General features: G+C 38.5%; 1 protein-coding gene across 1 annotated transcript in view; it reads left to right on the top strand.

Moving 5' to 3' along the window:
- The window catches only part of LOC121381665, a 235,383-nt gene that overhangs the window by 23,978 nt on the left and 192,496 nt on the right, over window positions 1–18,909 (top strand). The window contains exon 2 of the mRNA XM_041511009.1: window positions 865–2,097. Within this exon, the coding sequence (XP_041366943.1) occupies window positions 2,001–2,097 (97 nt within the window). The 5' untranslated portion in view covers window positions 865–2,000. The remainder of the gene's footprint in view (window positions 1–864; window positions 2,098–18,909) is intronic.

The raw sequence follows: 18,909 nt of genomic DNA, 5'->3' as shown, positions 1-18,909 counted from the left end.
TAATCATCTGCATCAGTGCCAGGCAATATGCAAAAGCACATAATGGAAATATCTGAATGGTGATGATTGTAGATAGCATTTCCTGTGTGTGTGAGAGCAACACTGTAACTAAATACTTGTGTATGTTGGTTTGCAGTGGTTTGTTTTTCAACTAGTTTATTTTTAACATAATTCCTTTCTTATATCACCTGTAACAACTTTTTAGGTAACACAAGGTAATTGTTTATAAAACATGTTTACAATCTGTTTTAAGTGAATAAATATTGTCTAAATTAGTACAATGTAGTTGCCAAAATGGGGAAGGAGACTGAGGAAATTTGAAGGACATCAAGAGAAAAATGATGCCATGAATGGCTTATTGCTAAAAAGGAACAGAATGATGTTGGATATGTTGTTAAAGGAAGGAAGGAAGGAAATTTTATTTATGGTTATATGGCATCAGACCACACAGAGAGGAAACCCGCTGTTGCCACTCCATGGGTTACTCTTTTTGATTAGCAGCATGGGATCTTTTATATGCACCATCCCACATACCATGGCCTTTGTAACACCAGTTGTGGAGCACTTGCTGGAACAAGATATGCTATATGTATGTGGCAAAAAAGGTCAGCAAGTTTAGCATTGGACTAAACCTACTTTTTGAAAATGAAAAGCTGAATTATGAAAACATTTCAAATGTTTCTTTTTAAAGTCAAAATAATGTTAAATTGTCGAAATCTAACTGTTATAAACATTACTATTTGAAACTAAGCTTAAATCATGGAAACATCTTCATATCAGTATAAATATTTTTTTCTTCTCAAAACAATGAAGTGCTGAGTGAAAAATATTGATTATAAAATGTTTCTGTTTTTTAACTTCCAGATCGCTTTAACAAGTTGCTGATGGATTCAAGAAACTACTTCCAACCTTTACTGCTTGTTGTTGCCAATGAGTAGCTGCAGAGACAAGTGCAAAGTGTTTGTTATACCTCAGTCAGTTAGATGTTCTGAAAAGCATCTGTTGGTTCAGTGAATGAAACATATTCTGAACTCTTCTGGAATTTGTACTGATCTGTGTTAGATAACGTCCATCTACTTTTTACTGTATGATCTTTGAAAAATAGATATCTTCCATTCCCTTGTCCACATTATATTTCAACTTGTCATTCCTTGGTATATGTTGAAACATTAGATACCATCATTCCCTGATCTACCTGTGATAGTGTGGCATATTCCTTGATCATTCCTTTATCTGTTCAAACTAGTTCAATTTCAAATATTATAGTAATATAACTCCTTAATATAACTCCTTAATATAACTCCTTATCATTCCTTGTTTTTCCTTTAAAAAACTCCAAAAGCCAGAGCTTTTTAGCCTTCCAGAATTCTTTATGTCTGTTTGACCAACTTACCATTCCATAGACAGCCTGACTATACTTGGAACCTTAATGTCTTTATATTGTTGTGTATGCATTGGCTATACTGTACTTCGTTACAAGCTGTAGTCAGAAGTCATAATTGGCCATGCTTAAGAATTGCTCTTTACCAATGAATCTTTGACTAGAATAATTTTCTTGTGTTAAAAAAACAGTTTTGACTAATCACCATCATTGTCAGGAAGACTATGTTAGTATACAGCTTAGTATTATACTTGGGTTTAATTTTTCAGTATTCACAAAACATTTAAACAGTAGCTTATTCAGAAAGATTCAAAGCAATCACTTCTTTGCCAAAACATCATCATCACTATTTGAACCTGCAGTGTTTTATTGAACAAAGTTGGAACCAGTGACTTATTCACAAAGATATAAACAAGTGGATAAAATTCAGTTCTGTTAATGAGACTAGAACCCATGGTTAAGATCAGAACCAATGGCCAAGTTCAGAACCGGCAACCAATATCTTGAATGATTTTTTAAAATCTTGTTCATTGATGAGTCCACCATGCAGTTTGCCTGACAGGCCATTGTAGAAGATTGGAGGATTTTACCCATGCTAGTTGACTGACTGTGATCCACCATGAGCCACAGACACTGCTACACCTCACTGGCTCATCCTTCTATGAAAGAGGTCATCAACCTGCACAACTACTCCGCTCTCAAGCTGGCTGTTCTTGGTAAGTTCACTTCACTAATTAACTATCTACTGTACTATCAAGCTGGCTGTTCTTGTTCACTTCACTAATCAACCATCTACTGCACTCTCAAGCTGGCTGTTCTTGGTAAGTTCTCTTCACTAATTAACCATCTGCTGTACTCTCAAGCTGGCTGTTTTTGTTCACTTCATGAATCCCTCATCTCTCAAGCTGGCTGTTCTTGTTCACTTCAGTAACCAACCATCTAACCTGAGCACTTTCGAGGTAAATGTTTTTGCTGTGTTCACTTCATTAATCAACAATCTGGTCTGATCTCAGGCTGGCTGTTCTTGATAAGTTCACTTCACTAATTACCATCTATTTTGCTTTCAGGCTAGCTGTTGGGATGTTCACTTCATATACACATCTACTCCATTCACAAGCTAACTACCATAAGCATGCACACATTCTGAGTTTCCAAGAGAGATCTGACAAAAATAGAACATTTTATTTACCTGTTTTCTGGCTTTTATGATTTTAATTACTTATGTAAAGTGCTTTTATCCCAAGTTGAAAACCAAAATTTAGAATCTTTATTGCAATACTGAGACTGAAAAATAACCATAGCTTTGATTTTTTATTTGTAAAATAGTTTGTTGTAAAACAACATACATTCAGTGATGGTGATTCATTGTAAAACAACATACATTCAGTGATGGTGATTCATTGTAAAACAACATACATTCAGTGATGGTGATTCATTGTAAAACAACATACATTCAGTGATGGTGATTCATGTCATCTGCAGACTGCTCTGCCACTTTTCAGAGACATTTTCTTTTTTTTATCACCTCTGCTTAAAATATTTTTAAATGTAAACCTATTCATTCATTCATTCATCCATCCATCCATCCATCCATCCATCCATCCATCCATCCATCCATCCATCCATCCATCCATCCATCCATCCATCCATCCATCCATCCATCCATCCATCCATGCATCCATCCATCCATCCATCCATCCACCTTCCCATCCATCCATCCATCCACCTTCCCATCCATCCATCCATCCATCCATCCATCCATCCATCCATCCATCCATCCATCCATTCATTCTGTATTGGACAAACATCCAACATTCAGGAGGCAAATACAGAAGTCTTTTCAATGACTGTTGACCAAATGTCAAATTATTATACTTTACAATTGTATGTTGTTCTTTTTTTATTTGTTTAAGAGATTGAAAGATCCACACCATTGCTGCACTGGTGTGAATTGTTGCTTTGCAATAATTGAGTGAACATCTGTTGGATTTGTTGATGCATATTCTATGAAATGCTCGGCTTTCTGTCTCGCTAAGTAGAGTGAAATGAGATGCTCCGCGAACACTGACTGATGGTCATCTGTCATTAAAGGCTAATTATTGGCTTGCTGTGGATGGAGTTTGTATATTGGGTTAATAAGTAACAATGAGTGTAGCTGAGGTTCATCCACCTTGTGGAACAAGCTACATTATCATTGTAACAGAAAGAGTAATATGTCAACACAATTATGGAACATGATGTACATACAAATTATATTATACCATCTTGTTAGATTAACCCAAGTTCAATTTAGTGGAACAAAACAACTCAACAAAGTAAAATAATCTGTCATTTATTTAGATTATGAACTCGGTCATAAAAGAGTGAATTTTACTTATCATCTGCCCTCTCAAGATTTTCCTTGTTTTTGTCACGCTGTTTATGTGCTATATCAATTTAATGTTCAGGCATGCCCATCCCTGGCACAACTTCTGATAATTTGCCAGTAGCTGGGTCTGGGATGAAAAGATTTTCAAAGGTACTGAATAGCAATAAAATTTGATAGAAGTGCACATATATAATTAATTAAGACTAATAATTAATTAAATACTCATATATTCTGTGTTTTCATTAGTAGATAGCAGAAAGCCACTTTTGGTAGCTATAATGAACACTGCTTCTCTCGCCACCTATTTTTCATGCTTACTGTTATTAAGCTCTCTGCATCAGTAAATATAGCCCTCTACTTTTCCCATATGCTCCCCCTGCCCCTATTTTCAAACGTAATGAATACCCTGTGACCAAAACCTCACGTAAACAGTTTTCCACTTCATTTATAGATATTTTCATGCTTGTGTCCATTTAAGGTTCAGGCATGCTATCCTGGGCACACCTAAGCTATCTGGACTGTGTCCAGGACAGTGGGTTATTGGTTAGTTGTTAGTGGTCTTACCCACTGAGTTGTTAAACTTACTTTAGCCTCTAGGTGGGAGCCAGTACCAGAAGGTGAACTCGGAACCTACCAGCCGTATGTCTAATGGCTTAACCACTAGACCACCGAGGACAGTATCTAAATTGCTCACCTGATATGTGATCGATATGGGATCAATCCCAGTTAGTGAGGCTATTGTGCTATTTCTCATTCCAACCAGTGTATCATAACTGGTGTATCAAAGGCTGTGCTATGTGCTATCCTGTCTATGGCATGGTGTATATAAAAAAATCCTTTGCTACGATCTCTACTAATAATGGAGGTTTCCTGTCTAAGACTATATGTCAAAATTACCAAATGATTGACATCCAATTGTCGATGAATAAAAAAAAAAATGAATGTGTTCTAGTGGTGTTGTTAAACAAAACAAACTTTAAACTTTAAACCTACTAACTACCATTTATAGACTAATAATTACTACAATTCATTGATTACCCAACTTTAATTATGTAACGTTAACCCAATGATTTTGTTATGATATAACAGACCTATGAAACCCATCAACAACGATTGCCATGACATGCCTGCTCTCCGTGTGACTACTATAGCACAAGAAGATTGGTATGCTACTTGTAACAAGTTACACGTCACTAAATATGTTTTATATGCAAGTGCCTATCACCAAGTCTAATTGTTGGGGCGGGACGTAACCCAGTGGTAAAGCATTTGCTTGATGCACAGTCAGTCTAGGATCGATCCCCATCGGTGGATTCATTGGGCTATTTTTCTCATTCCAGCCAGTGCTCCACAACTGATGTAACAAAGGCCGTAGTATGTACTATCCTGTCTATGGGATGGTGCACATAAAAGATCCCTTGCTGCTAATCAAAAAGAGTAGCTCATGAAGTGGCTACAGCGGGTTTCCTTTCTCAATGTGTGTGTGGTCCTTAACCATATGTCTGACACCATATAACCGTAAATTTAATGTGTGCGTCGTTAAATAAAACATTTCTTTCCTTCCTTTCCAAGTCTTATTGTAGAATACAACCCATTCAAACATCTCTATTTCTAATGCCATTTCGTATGTGTGACCTGAACTAAATTACTGGTTCTACATTGCTGATTCTTCATTGTCTGTGATCACACAGTCTGCCTTGTGCTGAAGAGTAGTGTTTTGTTTAACGACACCACTAAAGCACATTGATTAAAAATTTCATCGGCTATTGAGTGTCAAACATTTGGTAATTTGATAGGTAGGTAGGTAACTAGTTTAACATGCTCATATACCACTGGGGTTTCGAACATGCCCATCCCGAGTCCTGCTTCCGATAAGATCGGTAATTTGGACATAGTCTTAGAGTGGAAACCCACTACATTTTTCCATTTTATATGCACAATCCCGCTTCAAGAGAGTGCTTTACCATTGGGCTACATCTCACCTTTTCAGTATTGGTGAAGTGAAGTAAAGTGAAGTGCAGTGCAGGGCACACATCTACTGAGTGTTGTTCAGTGTCATGCTAATTATTTCTCTGTGAAATTATTTATGTTTGTTAAATGACTGGGTTTGCCAGTACCAGAAGGCCAAAGTTACAGAAGAAGATCAATACTGATTTGAATGTGATTTCCTCCTCACACCTCCTGCCTCTTGATTCTTTGTATGAATTTTGGTCATCAAGTGCTAGGTGGTAGTTTCATTTCCTGTATGTGAACCTAATTCAATAGCCAGAGGGCAATTTTACTTCTCAGATGTTCAGGCTTCTCCACAGTATCTAGATAATAGCATTGCAGCATGTTGAAATCGCAATTCTTTTTCACTTATCTTGATCGATCGCCTTCTTGGTACCCTGATCCATGACCAACATGCTGAGAATCATGATATGCACCATACTATTTTGTCTGTGTAAAAGTGAAGGTATGATGCATTATGATATACCGATATGTAGAAAATAATTAACAAGCTACGAGGAATTACAAATTATCTGTCCCTAGTAAATGAATGTTGTAAACCCGATCCTCTATCGAGGGTTTCACAATATACATTCAGGAGGCACAGATAATTCACAACTCCTCGTAATGAGTTGGTTATTCTCTTTAATTACTCATTGACATTTTTAACTGGTTTTTAATATAAAAATGTCTCTGCTGTCTACAGCAAAGCCATCAGCCATTATATCCTATAATCTTATGTGCATTACATGACGTAATGTAAGTGACATCATGGCACAACAGTGTTCTTTTTACAGCCAAATATTTACCATACAAAATAATACGACTGTGGTTGCATTAGAAAATAATTACTTTTCTATGCTACCAAAGCCACTGCTTATGAAAATATACCATTTTATGTTTATATGAAACAAATGAATCGACAGTTTTCTGTAAATCTTTGTAGATCATATAACGCCTGTATAATCTGACTCATGAATAGTGAAGTTCTGGCTGTGGCAAACAACCAACCAAACATCATGATTTTTAGGCCAGCCAATCGGTGGCTGTAGAAGCAATCTGCACACTGTGTGCAAAGATCGAAAATATATTACCCCGTATATTTGAGCCCATATCGGTAATAGAGGATTCATTATGAGTTGTTTTTAATATGGAAAATATCAACCGAGTTTATGTTAATCGGTATTTGTCAAGGCGCTGCCAAGACAAATACTGATTAACTAGACGACGTTGATATTTTACATATAATAAAAACCCCATGAGTAGTGAATTCTATTTATCCTATAACACTTCAAAAATAACATTTTAATTAAAAAAATTGTAAATCACAGTACTGAAGTTTCCGTCATCCGTAATATGACGTCATCACAATTAGCACAAATTAATTTTACATCACACATTTTAATTAAATCTTTGAAAACGCTATGCTCAGGTACACAGGTCTTGTTGGCTTGTAAGGAAATGACCCATCCACGGCAACACATTACTTAGAAACCTTGCAAATTTGCCTACCATTATTAACCGGGTTAACACACACCGGGTTGTCCCGAGTGTGGGATGGTCTCAGCTGGGATTTGGTGATACCATTGGGACCTTGGTTCATTCTTCTGATCCAAGAGTGTCTAGTGGACAAGTGTATGTCCCAGGCCATTCCTTTACACCCACTTTCTCCAGAGTTGGTCCTGTTTACCGATGCTTCCCTCGAGGGGTTCGGTGCACACCTTTTGGATCAACATCTGTCAGGGGTGTGGACTCCTTCAGAGAGGAGTCGTCACATCAACCTGTTGGAGATGGAAGCAGTGCATCGCGCTTGTCTCCATTTTAGGACTGTTATTCGACATCGTTGAATTTTGTTGAGGTCGGACAAGACGTCGGTTGTTGCGTACCTCAATCGGTGGGGAGGCACCAAATCCTGTCATTGAGTCTTGCAGCTTTGGAGATTCTGGAATGGTGCGACAATTGGGGAGTGGTATTATCGGCCAAACACATTCCTTCGTCTGTAAAGGTCTTGGTGGACGCTTTGAGTCGTCGTTCCCCGGTTCAGACGGAGTGGATGTTGCACCGGACGGTGACTTATCGAGTTCTTCAGTTGTGGGAGTCCTCAACTCGATATGTTTGCCACTCGCCTGAACAGTCAGTTGCCAGTGTTTGTATCGCCAGTACCAGACCCACTGGCACTGGAGTACGATGCGTTGAGCATGGACTGGACGGGACTGGATTTTTATGCCTTTCCTCCTCCGATTCTGCTTGGCACGGTTCTGGCAAAGATCAGACAGCAACCTTGTCGTGTCACGCTCGTAGCCCCGAGTTGGGCAGCTCAAGCCTGGTTTCCTCCGCTCCTGTCCCTTTTAGTGCAGGAGCCGGTGCGGTTGCCGTTGATCCCCAATCTGCTCAGTCAGAGACTGCGTCGGATAGAGTGGCATCCGAAGCCGGAGGTTTTCCGACTTCACGCATGCCGGTTGTCGGGGTTTCCCTCTGAAACCGAGGCTTTTCTAAACGGGTTGCTGAGCTTGTCTCCTCTTTGAAGTGCCAGTCTATGGAGAGGGTCTACCAGTGTCACTGGCGCGCTTGGGTTCGTTGGGCGACTGAGAGGGACGTGGATCCCTTGTCGCCTACTGTTAATGACTTAGCTGAGTACTTTCTGGCTCTTGTCCAAGAAAGACAGCTGAAGGTTCAAACAGTGAGAAGTCACTGGTCGTCCATTTTCACTACTCTGAGGCAGTGTGGACGTCAAGATTTCTCAACGAATCTTGTGTTGCATGACTTGCTTAAGTCGTTGCAAAACATGGTTGAGAAGCCTTCCATTTTGCCTAAATGGAATGTTTTTCTGGTTCTGCATGCACTCAAAGGCAAGCCCTATGAGCCTTTGAAATTCGCCAGACTTCGTCATTTGACGTGGAAAACTTTGTTTCTGGTCTCACTAGCGGCTTGCCATCATATTAGTGAGATTCATGCTTTTTTGCATGATTTGGTGGATTATAATACGGATGGGTCAGTTACGTTATGTACTGATCCTGTTTTCGTGGCTAAGAACCAAGTGCCAGGGGAAGAGTTTCCTCCGGTCATCATTCAGTGTTTATCTCATATGCTTTCTGCGGATAATTCTGATAGACTTCTTTGTCCGGTGCGGGCTTTGAAATTCTATTTGGAGCCTACTAGAATCTCTTTCACACGCCAACCAGGAGACATTACGAAGAATGCTCTGTTGAGATGGATTGCTGCAACCATCAAACTGGCATATGAGAAGGCGGGTGATCATGTTCTGCGGAATTTCTCTCTTCGACCTCATGAGATTCGGGCGATTTCTGCTTCCCTTAATTTCCATGATTCTTTAGACATTTTCAAGGTCATGAGTGCGGGGTTTTGGAAAGGTCGACACACGTTTGACCGGTTTTATTTCCGTGATATGGCTGTCAGTCCGGACGGAACTCGGCGGATTCAATCAGTCATTGCAGGGCAGCAAGTCATTTTGGTGCGCAGGGCCACGAGTAGGGGGCGACCCTTATTTCGTCCGGTTGCTAGCGGCAGTCTTTCTGGGAGATAGTTCTCCACCTCATGTTTGGAGAGTGAGGGGTGGATGGCTGACTATCTGGGGCAGTCGAGTGTCTTTTACCATTACTTGGTGTGCGGGTTTCCTCACCTTGTTAACTTGGTTTACTTTTAATTGGGGTTGTAGTTCTTTAGTTTAAAAGTCACTTTGACATTTTATACCTCGTATGATGTGGGTTGCTTTTTCACTGTATCATTACTTGAGACGAACACTACTGGTTGAATGGGTAAGTCCTCCTTGTTTTCTTATCTCCTCCCTTTAATGTTAAATTCTTGTGCTTTAACGGTGTTATATCATGTCTGTTATAGCATTGTTGTTGTGCTAGTACGGTAAGTTGAATAAGACTATTAGAAAATTTGTTTCTAATTTTCATTATTATTCATACTTACCTAGTACTAGCACAACAACTGTTACCTCCCACCCGCCCCAAGGGAGGTCTTTTTTGATTCAGTCATTCCGGACTTTGAATCGATAACGAGGATATACAGTCTACCTATGCGCGGGTGTAGGTTATACATCTGGCAAGGGGAGATAATTCTGCAGTGGAGGTTATAACTCAGGGTCGTATAGCATTGTTGTTGTGCTAGTACTAGGTAAGTATGAATAATAATGAAAATTAGAAACAAATTTTCTAATTTAACGACACACTCAACACATTTTATTTCACGGTTATATGGCGTCGGACATATGGTTAAGAACCACACAGATATTAAGGGAGGAAACCCGCTGTCGCCATTTCATGGGCTACTCTTTTCGATTAGCAGCAAGGGATCTTTTATATGCACCATCCCATAGACAGGATAATACATACCATGGCCTTTGATGTACCGGTCATGGTGCACTGGCTGGAGCAAGAAAGTTTAAAGTCAAAGACCATTCAGTGTCAATCATTAAACATTCCTTTTATTTAGACCATTCATTGTCAACTTTATAATAAAAGTAAAGTTAACCAGACAAGCTATAGTCAAATAGCAGGAGATGACATGTTTTCATTTCCAATAAAGGCTATTTCAGTTTTATAAAACATATTTAAAATCCTGCATTAAAATTGCTTTTTGGGTAAAGGGAAAAAGGACCAAGAGTTAACTATCATAAATAGTGACAGAAATTCATATGATTTGTTTTCTTGAATAGAGATTAGTATATATATTGTACATACTGAAAAAAAAAAATGTTTTGTTTAAGGCTTCCTTGTTTGTACCTTATTCCTGCCAGTGTGCCACAGCAGGTAATATTAAAGGTTGTGGTATGTGCTATCCTGTCTGTGGGATGGTGCATATAAAAGATCCTTTGCTGCTAATCGAAAAGAGTAGCTCATGAAGTGGCGACAGCGGTTAATTTTATTATACCCTTCATATAACCCTTGCAGTGTCACTGATAAGGCAATATTCCTTTCATTTTGGACCATGCATGTCAATCATTAATTTTTACAGTTGTACGACTGATGACCTGAAATGTTTTGTTTGAAGAACAACCATCCTTGGGGCTCATGAGTTATTACGAATCATATTACCCCGTATTATTCACAACATACACCTTTGATAATCTTAAATACAGTATCTAACTAAAGTTTATTTTTGGTATAATATTGCGACATTAAAGACACTCCAGTCCTTTGATATTTCTCTGTATAAGATCCAAATATATGGTTTTTTGATTTGGTATTGTAGCAACATTAACCATTCCATACATAATGGTGCTTTCATTCGTACAATGTCTGAATGCATCTTTCCTTGGTGTATTTGGCCAGCCAGAGAGAAGGCCAAGAAATGATTGACTCTTTGTAATATATTACTTGTTATATTATGCACGTATTAAACACTGAAGGTCAGTAATTGGATGTGTCAGGATGAAACGGCTTTACGCAGGAAGTCGGGGAAATATAGTCCGTTACAAGTCTGCAAATGAAAGACCCATAAGCTCTTGTCGTAGACAGACACGTGCTGTGATCGAGTGAATATATTGACGTCAGTTCATTTGCAGTCTACTTCAGTTGACTTGTGTTCACTGCATTGGTTTTTAGACATGATTGCGTGTGCAATTCACTGAGACAGAAGCGATAGTTCCCATACAGAATTAAAACCTTATCTTTGTTCAGTTATTCTGGCCAGGAGTTCCTGGTGATGTTTCAGTGGGAAATTGAGGATTAGGAAAACATTAATTCCAAAGCTTTCATGGTCATTAGATCCTTACTAACGTCTTTCTTTGAAGACAGGAGAAATGTATAATAATTAAAAATGACTTTTAAAGGTAATTGGTCTAAGTTTGCCTGTACTTAGTTTCTGCTTGAAATAATAGAACAAAGTTTGTTTTGTTTAATGGCACCACTAGACGACATCGATTTATTAATTATCAGCAATTGGAAGTCAAATATTTGGTAATAATACATTTTTACATAAGCATCCAGAGACCTTTTATTTGCACTTTCCCAGTTTGGATAGCACATAGCATGGTCTTTGATATACCAGTTGTGATACACCATTTAGAGAATGCAGGGTCCACCTAGAGGATTTGATCCTTCAACACCAGCACATCAAGTGAACACTTCACTGACTAAACCATATCCCACCCCCCGTCCCCTTTTTTGAAATAGTAATTTTTTTCACATCTAGTTATGTAAATTTATTTTGTGTGTGTATAATAACAAAAGATTTGCCTGGCATTCCACAACCAAACAACGGGCGGGACGTAGCTCAGTGGTACAGCGCTCGCCTGATGCACGATTGATCTAGGATCGATTCCCGACGGTGGGCACATTGGGCTATTTCTCGTTCCAGCCAGTGCTCCACAACTGTTTTAGCAAAGGCTGTTCCTTCCACAACAAAACATTTTCAAATGTTATCTGCATCATGATGTTTCAGGGATGGGACATAACCCAGTGCTAAAGCACTCGCCTGATATGTGGTCTGTCTGGGATCGATCCCCATCAATTGGCTAAGTATATCAAAGTCAGTGGTATGTACTATCCTGTCTTGGAATGGTGCATATAAAAAATGTCTTCTTACTAATGGAAAAATGTAGTGGGTTTTAATCATCTAATAGCCAATGATAAATAAATCAATATGCTCTAGTGGTGTCATTAAACTAAACTAACTTTAACTTTTTCATCATGATGATTAGGTAAAAGTATTTGTAAAACATATATATATATATATAATATATATAAGATACAGGCAATGCTCCAAAGCTGACAGTTCAGTTCAGTTCAGTTCAATTTTGTTTTCGTGCTTATATCCAATTAAGGTTCAAGCATGCTGTCCTGGGCACACACCTCAGCTATCTGAGCTATCTGTCCAGGACAGTGGGTTAGTTATTAGTGGTTAGTGTGAGAAAAAGAGGGTGTAGTTGTAATATATTAAAAAGTCATTGTTAAAGACTTACAACGTTTAATAACGGAATCAGAGCAAACTTGCAAACTTTTACATTCAGGCCATGATGTACGTTCCGTTCGTGTGCCTTCCTCCTAATGTCCTTGAGCACCACACTGGTGGGAGGTTAACGTGACTTAACTATTAATGTACTTATCATTACATCTCCATTCTTTTAAAGATAAGAAACATCTATATATACTTGGTTACCTAAAAATGGCCTTCTTTGACTACAGATGTACAGGATGACTACAAATTCACTTACTAAAATAAAATGATAAAATGAAGAACTTTTTCTTGTTCTTGTAAACTAATATTTAAGGTTCAATAATAATCAGTCCATTTTTGGGAACTATTTCTTTAACACCCTATCCGTATCCAGTCCTTGGAATTTATTAAAACAATTACACCCTAACCTTATCCAGTCCTAACACATCTTTTCACTGTGGATGAAGCAGTTTTCAATCAGCCTATCCGGTTTTAGAATATTCCGACCACTTTTCGTTGTTGGTTGTATACTAACTTCCTTCGATGGTTGCTTATCTTCCTCTGGATCACTAAATGAACTGGTTTCTGATGATCTGTTGCTTTAGATCACGCCTATTCTGACGAATCTCAACACCACTTTGCATTTTTACTAGATATGACCTTGGTGCAGGACTTCGTACTACTGTTCCTTGTTCAGTCCACTTTGAATTATGGTTAATTCTAACTTTGTCTCCAGACGAAAGAGGTTTTAGTTCTCTTACTGCTTTTTTATCATGAAAATGTTTCTGGGAGTAACATTGTTGCTTTCTCCATTTGACCACAGATTTTGATTTAGGTACAGTCAATTTTGAAACAGTTATGGGAAGATTGCCACGGAGTTGTCTTCCCATTAAGAGCTGAGCTGGAGAAAGTCCATTCCCCAACTGAGTTGTTCGGTAGGCTAGAAGCCCTAAATGCGGATCTTCACCACAATCCAGGCATTTTCTCATTAGTGACTTAACAGTCTGAACCGTTTTTTCAGCCAGTCCATTGGACTGAGGAAATTTTGGACTACTTGTAACATGTTGGAAATCCCAATTTTTTTAAAACTGAGCGAATTCCATACTACTGTAGCACGGTCCATTATCACTGAGAACTTCTTCCGGAATGCCATGTCTAGCAAATGTAGTTTTCATTGCTAGTATCACCGAGCTGTTCAACTGACTTGACAGTCCTATCACCTCTGGATAATTTGAATATGAATCAACAATAACAATGTAGACTTTTCTCCCGAGTTCAAACAAATCTGTTGATACTTTTTGCCATGGTCGCTTTGGCAATGGATGTGAGAGTAGAGGTTCAGCCATTTGCTGCTTCTGATTAGCTTGACATGTTTCACACTGCTTTACCATATTGACAATATCCTGGTTCATGCAAGGCCAGAAAACTACTTCTCGAGCTCTCTGCTTGCACTTTTCCATACCCATGTGTCCTACATGAATTTTCCCAAGACTGCAAGAACGCATCTTATCTGGAATCACAACTCGCGTTCCTTTAAACACCATTCCATTAATGACTTATAGTTCATCTCTGTAATTCTGTAATTTCAAAAAAGGTATCAACTCTTTTCGGCACTGTGCCCTTTCTTCTGGCCACCCATTCAATATTGTGTTTACAAGAGATTGCATCACTGCATCTTCTGCTGTACTTTTGCAGATTTCTTCTTGTTTCTGGTCACTTACTGGGATTGACGAAATAACACCATCAACGTATGTTTCGACATCATTTTCTGTTGTGGAATTCTGACCTTCAATAGGCGTTCTGGAAAGGGTATCTGCTGTGTACATGAATCTACCTGGTATGTAGGCAAGATGTACGTCATACTTCTGTAATCGAAGTCGTAATCTCTGGATTCTTGCTGGACAATCGTTCAATCCTTTTGAGAATATTGCAATCAGGGGTTTGTGGTCAGTTTCTACTTCCACAGTTTGGCCATAAATATACTGATGAAAACGTTCACATGCATACGTGATTGCCAGAGCTTCTCTTTCAATAGGCGCATATCGGCTTTCGGTTTCTGAAGTTGCTCTTGAGGCATAAGCTACTGGAAGCCATTCTTCAGCATGTTTTTGAAGTAAAAATGCATCCAAGCCTTTATGACTTGCATCACAAGAAATTTTTATGGATTTTAACGGATCATAATACTGAAGTACAGTCTTGCTTGACACTAAGGATTTCAGTTTCTCGAAAGCAGTATCATGATTTGGTGTCCAATCAAAGTTATTGTTTTTGTCCAATAGTTCTCTCAGAGTTGCTGTTCATTCGGATAAATCCGTCAGAAAGCGAGCCAGGTAATTTATCATACCAAGAAATCTTTGGAGATCTTTCTTGCATGTTGGAGTTTCTATGCTGCAGATTGCTTCTACTTTCTTAGGATCAGGCTTTAAACCATCTTTTGACAGAGTATCTCCAAGGAATGTTAGTTCTGAAACACCAATTTCACACTTTTCTTTTTGAAGTTTAAGTCCAACTTTTCTTGCTTTTTCAAGAACTGGGCACAATCTTCTGTTATGCTCTTGTTCATCTTTACCCCAGACAATGATATCATCCATAGATGTATCAACTCCATCCATGTGTTCAAATAATGAATGAATGATTCTGTGATAAATTTCAGGTGCACTCGATATACCAAATGGCAGTCTGAGAAAACTAAATCTTCCGATTGGCGAATTGAATGTGCATAATCGTGAACTCTGTTCATCCAACTGTATTTGCCAGAACCCATTTGACATGTCAAGTTTCGAAAAGACTTTAGCTCCTGCAAATCGTGACATTATTTCCTCACGAGTAGGGAGTTTAAAATGTTCCCGAAGAATTGCTTTATTCAAGTTCCGCGGATCCATACAGACTCGAAGTTTTCCATTAGCCTTGTGTACTACAACAAGTGAATTCACCCATTCTGTTGGCTCTTCAATTTTTTCAATCACCTTCATGTCTTCCATCTTATGAAGTTCTGCTTTGAGCTAATCATATAAGGCAAATGGTATTTTCCTACATGGCTCAACAACTGGTATTGCATCATTATGCAGTTTTATGCTAACTTTTCCTGGGAGACAACCAAGACCTTCAAATGTATCAGCATACTCCTTGAATACATCTACCTTGATATCCGTTTCAACGTGATGTTCAAGTGACAGTACTCGGTTCACCAAACCCATTTTTTCGCATGACTTGCAGCCCAAAATAGGTCGTACATCTTCATCACTGATGATAAACAATGCTCTGTATCGACTATCCTTGTAGCAAAGTTCCAGTACACACTGACCTTTTACTGGTACATTTCCTCCATCATATGCTTTCAACAGAACCTTACTGCTGTTTAGTTTTGGCTTTTGCAACAAGTTTTGAAAATCTTTGTAACCCAATATGTTCACATCTGAACCTGTGTCAAGTTTTAAAGGTACAAGAGTTTTGTTTATTAATATTGGAACAATCCATGATTCACTTTCTTTATTTACTTACTGAACTGTGTCAACAAAGAACTCTGCATCAACTGAATAAACTTTTTGTTCATTGTGTTGTTTGCGATCAGGCGTTTGGATTATTTTTTGTCTTCTGTCAACTCCAGACGAGGGACTTTTGTGTTGTTTGGTGCGACACATTTTTTGAAAATGATTTTGGCCACCACATTTAAAACAGGTTTTGCCTTGTGCTGGGCAGATTCGACCACAGTGAATCAAACCACATCTTGAGCAATCAACAGTTCGACTGTGTGTTAAAGTAGCATCATATTTTCGAATTGGTTTGTAATTTTGTGTACATTTTTTATGCACTGCATCAACAACTACAGACTGATCTGTCATGACTTTCATGTGAGAAGCGGTTACCTCAGCTGTACGGCAAATTTCAATACATTTATCTAGAGATAAGTCCCCTTCTCTCAGCAAACGTGCTCTTGTTGTAATATCGCGAACACCCTCAATGATTCTATCTCTTATTAACCCATCTCTAAGTTCTCCATAATGACAGTCTTTGGATAGCTGTCTCAGATCTGTTAAAAACTGATCAAAAGTTTCATCAGGTTTTTGGACACGACCATTGAATATATGCCTTTCGTACGTTTCGTGTTTTTTCGATGTACAATAGTCATCAAACTTTTTAATTAGCGGCACTATTTTTCAATTTTCATTTTCCTCAAACACAAAAGTGTTCGACAGTTCAATTGCAGACAGCAAGGGACAGAAATGTCGCGCATTGTAACTTTTCGTTTTTCTTATCCTTTTCCGTCGTGCACATGTACAGTGTATATTGCTGCAGCCAACGGCGCCAATTTTCTGAAACGTTTCCTTCTAGGGATAGCGGTTTTGGAGCAGGGACGTGATCCGACATTATTTCAGTGGGTTAAACACTTACTTTGTTCACTTCTGACACCATGTAATATATTAAAAAGTCATTGTTAAAGACTTACACCGTTTAATAACGGAATCAGAGCAAACTTGCAAACTTTTACATTCAGACCATGATGTACGTTCCGTTCGTGTGCCTTCCTCCTAATGTCCTTGAGCACCACACTGGTGGGAGGTTAACGTGACTTAACTATTAATGTACTTATCATTACAGTAGTGGTCTTAAAACGTATTCTGGGTGGGAGCCGGTACTGAGCTGCTACCAGCCTTATGTCTGATAGCTTAACCATGGTGCCACCGAGGCCAGTATATAGCTGACAAAAATAACTGCTGTTAACCATTCCTTTCTTTAAAACATAGAATTCTTTTAAAAGTAATTTTTAAAATTAATGCTAACCTATTTATTGCAAGCTCAGCTGCCGAGCCCATTTGTTTGGTGATGCTCAGTGGAGTCCACTCATCAAACAAATTTGATGATGTGTCACAGAGCACATCTACCACTTAGCTGTGATCACACGATCTGATATTGGAGCACCTTGGAGACATGCCACGAGAGACAGTGGAGAATTATCAGCAGACTTCCAGCGCTCTCTGTGCATGTCTGCCAAGTGGTTGATTTTATCAGTGGCTAGGACTGGAATCATCTGTCAGTGTATCCTGTGATCTCTCCCCTTGAGACCCACATAACAGATTTCATTGAATAATGTCGCACTGATCCATGTCGTTTGTTTAATGTATTGAAAAACAGCAGCCTTCTTTGTTACTTTTCCACAAATTAACTAAATTATTCAGAAATGTAAAAAATGTTTTGTGCTGCTGTCGGTGGTAATGTATATGATGAGAGTGGAGGTTATTGGTTCCCTGGATGCTAGGTTTAAAAATAGAGCACATTTTAAGCTTAGTACAACCCTATTTCATGGTTACTATAATACTAGGCAAAGATTGTAAGAGAGATAACATCACTGCCTACATATAGGTTAGCATTACCAAAAGCAAATAGATGTTTTGTATTTATTTTCTAATAGACCAGACAGCACATACCATGACCTTTAATATACATGTTATGGGGCACTGACTGTAGTGATGGGGAACTGGTCCACTAAGGGCAACTGATCATATGAAACCTACGTCAGGCAAGTGCTCAACAGATCAGATAAGGACATCATGCTTAGATTATATACCATGTGAGGCTAGAAGTCAGAAAACATTAATGTACATGTAATGAATAGGTTGTTGAGATTTTACCAACAGACATTCACTAACTTCAAACACATAGCACTGGTGTAGGAAGTGGGGGGGGGGGGGGGCAAGCGGGCCATATGACCCCCACTTTTCAGATATTTTGCTTTATAATAGTGTAAAAGTGTGTAAATATAAAAGTGTGCCCCTCCCCCCCCTTTTTGGCACCTTCCTACGCCACTGCATAGGAAGTGTATGGAACATAGAAGACTGCAAACATATTTTTTTGAGAACCAAGGGCATGTTGCACTGAAAAGCTTTTAAATTAAATACTATAGAGTGCTTTCTGAGATATTTTAAATTTACCTCCATCATTATTAAGTTAATATTGAAGTAAGTGGACGTATTCCCCTGGCAGTTTCAAACAATTCCATATTTAGATGTAAATCTGTCCCGTTTGTCAGAAATGGCAAGCATGGAGTAATTTATATTTGAATATAGCAGACAGTTAATCAAAATTTAAGTGGTAGTATTTATGTTCAAAACCTTTTTGTGCAGAATGAAGTACCATGCTCGATTTCATTGCCAGATTTTTCGATCCAGCAAACAACAAAGTTTGCCAGCCTGAATCAAAACCTGCAGGACCAAACATTATTGACTAAAACTAAATATAATATAAATGTAGAATAATTTCTGGCCAA

The sequence above is a fragment of the Gigantopelta aegis genome, chromosome 9, assembly GCF_016097555.1.
Source record: "Gigantopelta aegis isolate Gae_Host chromosome 9, Gae_host_genome, whole genome shotgun sequence".
Lineage (NCBI taxonomy): Eukaryota > Metazoa > Mollusca > Gastropoda > Neomphalida > Peltospiridae > Gigantopelta > Gigantopelta aegis.
This window is presented reverse-complemented; position numbering and strand designations above follow the sequence as displayed.